This window comes from Acipenser ruthenus, chromosome 7, assembly GCF_902713425.1.
Source record: "Acipenser ruthenus chromosome 7, fAciRut3.2 maternal haplotype, whole genome shotgun sequence".
In the NCBI taxonomy this organism is placed as follows: Eukaryota; Metazoa; Chordata; class Actinopteri; order Acipenseriformes; family Acipenseridae; genus Acipenser; species Acipenser ruthenus.
Genome location: NC_081195.1, coordinates 64,356,230 through 64,366,786, shown reverse-complemented (window position 1 = coordinate 64,366,786; position 10,557 = coordinate 64,356,230). Strand labels below are relative to the sequence as shown.

General features: G+C 37.6%; 1 protein-coding gene across 1 annotated transcript in view; it reads left to right on the top strand.

Moving 5' to 3' along the window:
• Positions 1-10,557, top strand: part of LOC117415363 (acyl-CoA synthetase short-chain family member 3, mitochondrial-like) — a 37,440-nt gene that overhangs the window by 2,686 nt on the left and 24,197 nt on the right. The window contains exons 2-7 of the mRNA XM_059027586.1: positions 1,376-1,520; positions 2,056-2,244; positions 3,151-3,285; positions 5,277-5,417; positions 8,643-8,723; positions 8,835-8,930. Of these exons, the coding sequence (XP_058883569.1) occupies positions 1,376-1,520; positions 2,056-2,244; positions 3,151-3,285; positions 5,277-5,417; positions 8,643-8,723; positions 8,835-8,930 (787 nt within the window). The remainder of the gene's footprint in view (positions 1-1,375; positions 1,521-2,055; positions 2,245-3,150; positions 3,286-5,276; positions 5,418-8,642; positions 8,724-8,834; positions 8,931-10,557) is intronic.

The following is a 10,557-nucleotide window of genomic DNA, read 5'->3' as shown; positions in this document are numbered from 1 at the left end:
ATAATTTGCGGACAATTGTTGATAAACGAATAATTATATAAACAATACTTTCAAGTAGGAAAGACACAACTTGTTTGATTAACACAGTGTATGTTTTTGAACTTGCTTGTTTTATCTGCGCACATGAGGTACAGCGAGATTTCTGAGGCGTGTCAAAAAAATTAAATAAAAAAAAGAAGGGAGGGCCGTCCTAAAACAAAATTCGGTTGGAAAAAGATAAACAAGTGTAGTGGCGACCCGCCACATGATGGTTGTTGACTTGTTACAACTTTGTTGCTTAAACAACACACTCACGGTCAATGCAGTAAGTATACTGAGCGACTCCAACCAAACCATGTTTGAATGCTTGTCTATCCTACCCTACATGTCCACTTTCTGGTCATAACTCGTGAGCACACATACAAGGGTAGTCTTATCAACAGCATCTAAATGGCGTCGCTCGGGTTTTCGCTATGGTGTCACTTGAGAATTTAGAAGCAGTGGCTTGTTACCTAGGATGGTAATAATAAAAAGAATAGTAGATATCTGTTTTGGTGGTAAATTCAGCAATGCATGAATCAAACCAGAAGGGACTGGTGTCACAAACTACAGCTTTAGTGCAAAATGTTTAGCTTGTTGATTTTAGATGATAGACACACTTTTTTTAAATATATCTTTACTTTTTATCACTTTACGGGATCTAAGTAATTAATATGGCCCCACGTCTGTAAAGTAGAGACATACCTGGTGCCTGTAGCAACATATCCAGACTTCCCAGAAACTGAAAGGGCACAGGGAAAAACCTTTAAAGTCATTTTCAGTAGGGCTCCATGTTTCTGAGAAAGTTAAAACTCGCAATGCATTCTGGTAAGTGTATTCCTGCTTCTCTAAGTAAAGATACACATGGAAGGTAGCTGAGACAGATAAAAGGTACCAGATTGCATTGCAATGGAAGATAAAAAACAGTCCCAAGCTGTCCCAGTGAACACAGGGCCATATAGCCACCCTAAATATGTTATTACTTGTTTGGTTTTGCACTTACTCTTAGATATCAGAGATTCTGACCAATGATCCCAGATGTGTCTTTATGCAGACCAAAAAGAAATTGCACAATTTGTAAACCACTGAAGGCCATTTTACATGAAGTGAACTAACAAAGTTACAGAACTAACAAAGTTGCATGTAGGAGCTTCTAAAGTTATCTATAGGAAGCTTGTAAAAATCAACATGTTGCTTTCTTGTTAGGAAAAAACAAAACTGGGTGGTAAATGCTTTGGGAATATGGCTCTTATTTTTAGGTTGCGTTCTTTAATGAGATTAACGTTGGATGCACAGAATGACAAGTGAGAGTAATGATTGGATTTTGCAGGTAACAAATTTTTTCTTTGTGCTTAAGGTTTGTTGATGGGAAACTTAACATCTGCTATAACGCAATAGACCGGCATGTTGAAAATGGACGAGGGGACCAGATTGCCATCATCTACGACAGTCCTGTTACTGGATCTAAACAGGCCATCACATACAGCCAGACACTGGAGCAGGTTAGGGAACTGAATGATTTAACTGGAGCCAGTGCATACCAAACAGGTTTTAATACCTCTATGAAAAGAAAATCCCTCTATCACACCTGTTCTACTTCATTGCTAACAAACATCAAGCCTCTATAGCTTTTAGTACAACAAAAAACAATCAAATCAAATCAAATGATATTTACAAAATATATTGCTGTGTTGTCTCTCTGATGTCCCCTATGAGGAAAATTGCAAAGGGTAGTAGTAAAGCTCTGTGGAAGCATGGTGAAGAAAGACATGGTAACTACGATGAACCGTGGTAAATGCAAATTACAGTACAGGGATGGAACCATCATGCTAAACTGCAAAATTACAGTACAGGCATGGAACCATCATGCTAAACTGCAAAATTACAGTACAGGCATGAAACAATCATGTTAAACTGCAAAATTACAGTATAGGCATGGAATCATCATGCTAAACTGCAAAATTACAGTATAGGGGCATATTTGATTCTGGGTGACCCTCACATGTTGTCTAATCTACCTTCTCAAACATCATACAGGTCTCCCAGTTAGCGGGTGTTCTGGTGAAGCATGGGGTGCAGAAAGGAGACCGTGTTGTTATCTATATGCCCATGATTCCCCAGGCCATGTTCACCATGCTGGCCTGCGCAAGGATTGGCGCTACACACAGCCTGATATTTGGCGGTTTTGCATCAAAGGAGCTGTCAATCAGAATTGAGCATGCCAAGGTAAAATCCTAACTGGAAAGTAACTAAAGTGCTTATAGCTAAGAAAACATTTCTATAAATCTTACCCATCGCGCACTCCCATTCACTTTTGATTTTAAAGGAAATACAAGTTATCGCTTATTTTTACTGTGGCACACAGCAGGAACATAAACATTCTGAGTGGCGGTTGGTGCTGGCATCTGGCGACAGCTCCGGACGTGTTTAGCCGTCTACTAAATAACAAACAAAAATTAGAGACAAAATAAAACATTTCACAAAACACAGGTCCTTCCTGGTTATTCTTTAACCAAAATGAAGGAACAGATTACGTCACTTCGTCCCCTATTTGTACCATCACACATGACCCCTTGGTAAACGATTGCAGCTGCTCCTCCAATCCATGGCTGCCACATTATTTCCCTTCCGGGTCAATGAGTTAGTGCACCGAAGCTCCACCCCTTTCTAGATGACAGACTTCCTTTTAACCCTGGGAATGAAGTGTCAGGCCAGACAGTTCAGGGTACTCTGTTCCAGTTACTTAGCTCCCTCACAGGTCAGGAGGGAGATTTACAACCAAAGATCATTCTATTTCTTCACACTCGGACAGAACAGAAGTTATTTCTCAAAAGTTGTTCACAGTCATGTTTCTGGCCTACACCTTATGACCTTGTTATGAAAATATTATGGGTCAGTTTCTCAATGCTATTAATGTGCACACCAACTCTCTTGTAGTTCCGAGGAAGTGACCATATGACCCTGTGTTGGTTTCATATGGAATGGTCATTAAAATGTCATTATTTTTTATGATAACATTATCTGTATTTATTGGCCCTTCCACAATAATGCATTTTTGGTCCATTTGAAATTGGTCACTACATGTATCTGGATTACTGTCGTTTTTAAATATGTGTTTTTTTTTTACTGTAGCCCAAAATAGTGGTGAGCGCATCCTTTGGCATTGAGCCTGGCAGAAGAGTGGAATACATCCCTCTGCTAGAGAAAGCAATGGAGCTCTGCAAACACAAACCTCAGAAAGTCCTTATCTATAACCGGCCTAACATGGTGAGTCTTCAAGATCCAGCATCATAGTTTAACCTTTGCAGTGTTGCACAGTACATACATTCTTTTTCAATTATAAACTATTTTACCTCTCCTGAAAAAGTTTTTGTGATGTGTTTTGCTGTCCTCTCGTTTTCCCATTTCTGAGAGACCCGTTTCCTGCTGGATTACCTGTGCAAATCCTTAGTTTATTTTCAATTTAGAAGTAAAATTCTAGCCATCAAAGAGCTAATTAAAAATTGTTTCCAAAAGATTGCAAGAATCAGTATTTACTTAATCACCACATTAGAAGAAACCTGTCATTCAAATACTGCCACCTTGTCAGTGGAGGTGAATGACCCTCGGGTTGGTTTTGTTCTAAAATGACAAGTAAGGGTTCTTGGAATCATGTTTGCTATAAACATTTGCAAATTGTTGAGAATAAAAAGGATAAATATAGTTTCTGTTTAGTATTTCATTCTGTGTTAGTAACTGCCAGATGGTGGTTATTGATCTCTCAATGTCACTATGTTAACTATTTGTTAATTGCGCTTAAGTTTACATTTTAAAATTCAAATACAAAGTCAAATTCAAACTTTTCCTGTCAGAATTTTCAGTTTATCCTTCATTTTCATTGTCCTTTCGCTTTAACAAACCCCTCGATATAACGAACAAAAGGCTTGGACCCCAACAGGTTTGTTATAGTGAGGGTGTACTGGACATTTCCTGTGAAATATACTAAAATGTATGTTGGTAACATACATACATTAACCCTGACAGAGCTACTAAAGTAGAGATAAACCAGTTATCTTCATAAACGTAAACATGGTTTTCTCAAACACTGCTGGCAACACCAGAAATACAGACAGAGTGCTAGTGTTTAGGTCACTATGGAAACCATTATTCCCCCAAAAGAGGCCAATTTGATTCTTGTACTTTAACTTTCCTCTGTTCAATTCTAGTAGTGTGGGGTGGCTTGAACTGCAACTGAGGGACTGGAATACAAACATGCAAGCCACAGGTTTTCAAACACTAAAAATAGAGATGAATTTTTAGATGGATGGATGCAAACAATTCATCATCCAAAAGAATAATGGAAAACCACGTCAGACAGGCCTCACGGCTTGCAGAGAATATTAAACCAAGAGGTGATACCAAAGTAGCCTGCAGGTGTTCAGAAATGAAATCAACATACTGTATTTGGAAGACACTCTATAAAACAAAGATTGTCTTTCAATATTGTTTTTATGCTCAAAGTGGTACATTATGATGTTCTTGAATAATGAACTCGGTGCTTTGCTTGCAATTCATGTGTCTCCCTAACTATGACACTTAGATTGTATCCAGTTCTGCCTGCCTACTAATGTATGCCACTGGTTGACATTTTGTGCACTTTACATTATCTATGAGCAGGCCTTGTAGACAGTTCCCTTGAAAGCCATGCTCCTGCTCTGACTTGTAGCAGTAAGAGGATACGAACAGCCTCTTCAGGCGTTGCTCACAGTGGAGGTGCAATCAACTACCAGTCTCCTAATCAAATATCAGACAGATAGTAATCCACAATAATTGTAGCATTGAGAACCCTTTTATTATTCAAAAAGCAATTACCCTGGGAAAAGATCCTTCACAGATGCCTGAAAACATCTGCATATTATTATACATACCTAGTAGTATAATGTGTGCAAAACTTTATTAATAAAGAAGCAAAAACTATTTGGACTCTTCAAGAACGTTATTTATATGTGAGTTCTGTCATTGCACTGCTTCCATAGGGCTAAATGTAACAACACTGTTTCTTTCTTTAAGCAAATCCAAGACTGTTCAACAGAATAAACACAATGCAGCTATTTAAAAAAAATAATCTGTTGATTGAACTAATTAAACAATCAATGTATTACTGTACTGCGCGCACAATAGGCGAGAGTGTGGTGTCCTACTGACTTCCAGTGTTCCACGAATGAATAAAGTGAGAATGATAACACATGCTGATTTTATTGATTTTGATTTGAATGCAGGAGTCTGTTTCCATGACTGCCGGCCAGTGCTTATACTGGGATGAGGAGATGGCAGCATCTTGTCCCCATGACTGTGTCCCTGTGTCCTCAGATCATCCTCTTTATATTCTGTATACCTCAGGAACTACAGGGCTGCCCAAGGTATGTCGTGTAGAAGCCATTAGCATTGGTTATGCATTATTAAAGTGCGCTGTGGTTTAATGATCCCTGGAATGGGAAAGGGAGCAGGAGATTGAGGGTTTGAATCCCTGCTCTGCCACTTGCTTAGCATCTGACCTTGAACAAGTCACTTGCTGAAGCATTTTTTCACCCTGTTTGTAGAAATTCTGTGATGGTTAGGTATTCAATATATGTGATTTTTTTAATGAAATTTTGGAAACTTAAAACAAGATTTTTTTTTTTTGCTGTTCTTATTATGCTAAACCAAAATGTGTGGTAATTTCTCCTTCTCCTTCTTCTTCTTCTTCTTCTTCTAAAAGTCAAATTATGGGAAAATACAGTACCCAATTTGTATAATAGGTCCAAGCTAATTGCAATACGTTCCAACCTGTAAAAAGCATTTCAGTTTCTGAGTACATTTGAACACACAGTGTCTGTCTGTGTCCTACAAGGAGGAGCCCACATTGTTGAGATACAGGGGATGCTTTCATGTTGTTCACAAAGTCACACTTTTCCGGTTTGTTGGCTAAACCCTTTGAAAGTGGCAAGGCATTCCAATTAGCAGGACCCCTGGAACAGGACGTGACATCCGCACGGGACATCCTCACGGAAGCTTACAGATTTTTCTAGATGTGTAGATTACCGACCGGCAGTGAGATTGTAATTTTTTTTCCCCGTCATGTAAAATCTCACTTTATTTTTTAAAAATATTTAGATACAGTCCTGCTGTAGTCCTTACCTGAGTCCAGGCATAGATTCAACTGTGGCAAATAAGAATACTTACCTGTTCCTACATATTTTCATACAGTAAATGAGATAAAATATCCTCAAAAAATCAGACTGAATGACACACAGACGAGTGTGTGCCAGGGTCATTTCTCTTTATACAGTGCAATGCAAAACCATGTCAATGTACCCACACATGTCTAATGCTAAATGTGTAGCCATGCAGTTCTATGAAATGCCATGATTCAGTTCAAACTCTGCACATCTCGGTTTCATTACTGAAGTTCCATAGCTGCCTCCTTTCTGTCCTTTCTAAAGCCACACAGGTAGAAGCAATCGTAAACTTTAATATCCAAAGCGCCAAAAAAAAAATCAAATGTTCATTGTCTTTACAATTATTGTTCATAACAACTGGACTGTCGCCACAATATTATGCTGTTCTATTAAACATGTCTTTTGTAATGATGCCCTTTTTCCCTCACGTATTTAAGCTTTCTGCTGTTCAGATATTTAGAAAAGTCTTATCAGGACGACTTGATCTTGTTCTGATTGATTCCTGTTTCAAGAGAAAAGACATACCTTCCTATTCCAAACTGGGTAAAAAATGTGGTATCAGACTTGTAAGTACACATCGACCTGTGGAACATAACACAATCAGGGGACTGTGGGAAGCAGGGCACTGTGTTCAAATGTGATGCTGAGCTTGTGTATGTAATAATGTGCAATTAAAAAGGTTCACATGCAGGTTAATTAACTCAGTTGTATAAGACAGACAATTTAAAAATGTGATACAAAGAAAGAGTAATTCAATTTAAAGGGACCTACTTTTTTAAACAGCTTCACATAACGTTGCTTAAGTGCCAATATGCTGTGGTTTACCAGTTAATTGTGTCTAAGACAGTTGTGGCTTTGATTTGTGCACCGTGTAATTGCAGAATGCGGTTAGCAGATCACTTGAAGTTGATGATCAGTGCATCCCATATGAGGTGTACATCTCTGTTAATCCTCATGACCCTGTCTCGCTCTCCTAGATTTCAAACAGCAGTTCTCCTGTCATCTTTGGTGCTAGAAGAAGCAGTAGGTGATGGTATTGCAAAATTTAAACAAAATATTACTGGACAGGTTCAGTTTGGAAGCATGTCTTTTAGAAATAATTACAACCCTTCGTTGTGCTGCTGTTACATTGAGGGGGCTTTTTTGCCAAATAGTATTTTTCTTGCACGGCTAATATCCCCTTTTGCATGAATTTGAAACTTAATGGATGTAAGATACACAGGTATAATAAACACTAATTTAAGGATGCAAAATAACCAACAACTGTAAGTGGAACATGTCATTTAAACAAATAAAGAAAGCTATTACCCAAAGCTTTTTCATGTTGTCATTATAACAAGGCAATGGTGACACAGTCGTGAAACTGGGACAAATCATCCCATAATCAAGGTAACCCACAGGGGAAAATGATTCAGTTATTATACGTTCGTATATGTAATTTATTTAGAGATGTGGAGAACTGACTGGAATAAGTAATTGAGTATTTAATTCCACAGGACACCACTGTTGAAAAGCTGTAACAGAAGGGCTTAATTGAGAAGAAACGTAATGTTAGCTTTGTTAAACATTTTGATTGGCTCGAAAGGACACCAAGACATGCAACTGTCTTTGCAGAACTGCATGCCTCAGCCTTATGTGTTGTGTTCATGCCTACAAAAGATCCACTTTCCCCTAATTTTAATGCCCTTGAAAGCTTTGCACATGGGTTGTATATAGTTTGGTTAATCATGTGAACTATTTTGAAACTTACATTGTAATAAACATCTCCTACCGAAGTTAAGAAATCAATATTGAACTACTGGAAAACAGAAAACTACTCATCAATGTTAATTAGAGGTACTGCGCTGAATATGTAAATTACATTCGGACTTCAAGAGCTGCAGATTCTCTGTTGGATCAAATCTTTATAAGCTGTTTGGCTACATTGTCTATTTCTTGGCTGTATTGGGGATTTTTGTAGCCTGTAAATTACAAAAATCAATAAAACTCTCCTGGGGTCTTTTTATTAAATTAATTATTTGAAAGTGCAGTATTTTCTAAAAGATTGAAGTTTACGAGACTCTGAATACTCTGCCCCATCATCTAAGGAAATTAAATAATTTTGTATCTGTCTCAAATGGAACACAATGAATGTATGCACCTGTTTTTAATTCTATTTTTACCATGTGTATTTTGTGTTATTAATGTGATGCATGTGCTGTGTTATGGAAATGCTACAGGATATTGCTTGAAACCATGTTGATTCATCTATATACATCTGTATGAATAACTAATATAAAAATGTGCTCCATTCTGAGCTCACAAATGACAGACACTAAGACACACACCTCTGATTTTTTTTGTGTGTTTTCATCCTAGATAATTAACTTTGTCTGTTTCCTAGATCCCTTTTCAACAGTGACTTGATATCCATCTTTTTCTTTGCAGGGTATTGTTCGAGATACAGGTGGCTATGCAGTGATGTTGAATTGGACTATGTCAAATGTGTATGGTCTCAGTCCTGGAGAGGTAATGCTTCTGGTCTATTTATACGTTCAATATTACAGCAGTGTCTTCAATCCTCTGCTCTGAAATAGTTGCTTGTGTTTTATTTAATTTCATTTTGTATTTATTTTCCAGGTCTGGTGGGCAGCTTCTGACCTGGGCTGGGTAGTCGGGCACTCCTATATCTGCTATGCGCCTTTGCTTCATGGCAACACTACCGTTCTGTATGAGGTACACTAGGTCACTCCACTGAAAACAATGATATGTAAAATACCAATACACTGTTGGACAGTTCAGGGATATTCAGAGTGTGTATTATCAATCTTGTATTGATAAAATGGCCAACACCAATCTTGATCAATATTTAATGTTGTGTGTATGTTACGCGTGGTAAATCCCCAAATTCTGTATTTGATATAATGATCATCTCCAAATATCCCTTAATTGTTTTGAGTCTGCTAAATCCTATTCAGAATAAGGTTTGAGATTTATTACACTGGAGTCACTAATGTTATAATATTTCTGTCTTGATGGGTCCTTATACACAGAATACTGATGGCTTACTTAATGTAACACATGTTGCAATTCCAGGAATGGCCCTGTAGTGAATGAACAGCCCTTCAGTTTGTTTCATCTCCAGTGGCTCATGCTGTATGGAGCAGGAGCACAATATCCTGGAGCATTTGCTTAACAAAGCATGCATCCCATGAACAACACAAAACACACATCATAAAAATAGAAGGGCTTAAATGTGTCTATCCTTTCCTCTGAATGCCTCACGTTTGAACCCTGTCTGTCTTCCTGTCCTGGGTATTGCTTATTTTCAGCGTCTGCTATCAAACAATTGGGAACAGTCTTCTAGCTTCCAGTGAGTATGTCCACAAAACATCCAGGACTGTAGCGAATTCCATCATGCCAGGTGGAATATTATTAGATATCAGTGTCAGTCTCATGCAGCTGTTAATCGTTACAGTGAATCTAAACCCTTGTTTGAATCTGCTCTAAAGGCTGAAGCAGCATGAATCTTTTCTACATTTTTACTAGTGAATTGCAGGCGAACAATCAAATCATGTAAAACTATTGTGTGAGAAACCAGCAAAGAATGAGGCAGTGAGATTTAATTGTATGAAGTGCAGAAGAGCAGAATAAAATATCTTTCTTTGTATAAAAAAGCAAATGTTTAGATTTGCTTAGTGTAATGCATTCCTAGTTTTTATAATTTAGATGAGGTATTCAGTTGAATGTGAGAAAGCAGTCATATAATCTATGGAGAGGTCAAGAACAGGCAATTCATGCTTACTGTAAAGAGAGCTATAAATGATCAAACTGGGTACCTGCACGCATGGAGATGGGCTTTTCTAACACGAAGGACACACAGTATCTAGGAAGACATGTGTTTGAAAATATATTTTCCTACGTAATTTAGTGACCTCTATTTGTAAACAACACATTGTTGTAATTGAAAGACCTTATTTTGGTTATATCTTGGATAGACTGACACTTGGGTATATCTAGAAACCTTTTAAACCCAGATTTAAAAAAATAAAAAAAAATAAAATTGCTTTTGAGTCCTTTTAACAATTAACATTCTAAGTTGCATTTTAGTTTTATAATATTTATCTACAATTTTATCTTCCTTTCACATAAAATGATGCAAGTTGGACTTTGGAATACAGACGCAGTGTTGCACAACAATGTTGTATAGCGCTTTCCTGTATGCTATATACTATACAATGTCTTGCATAAAACCTTACGTCCGTAGTTTACTATAAACCAGTTTGCCACTACAGGGTAGAGATTGGGAGGGTCTGAATTTGATCTGTGATGATGGATATTTTATGAAATGTAACCAGAATGT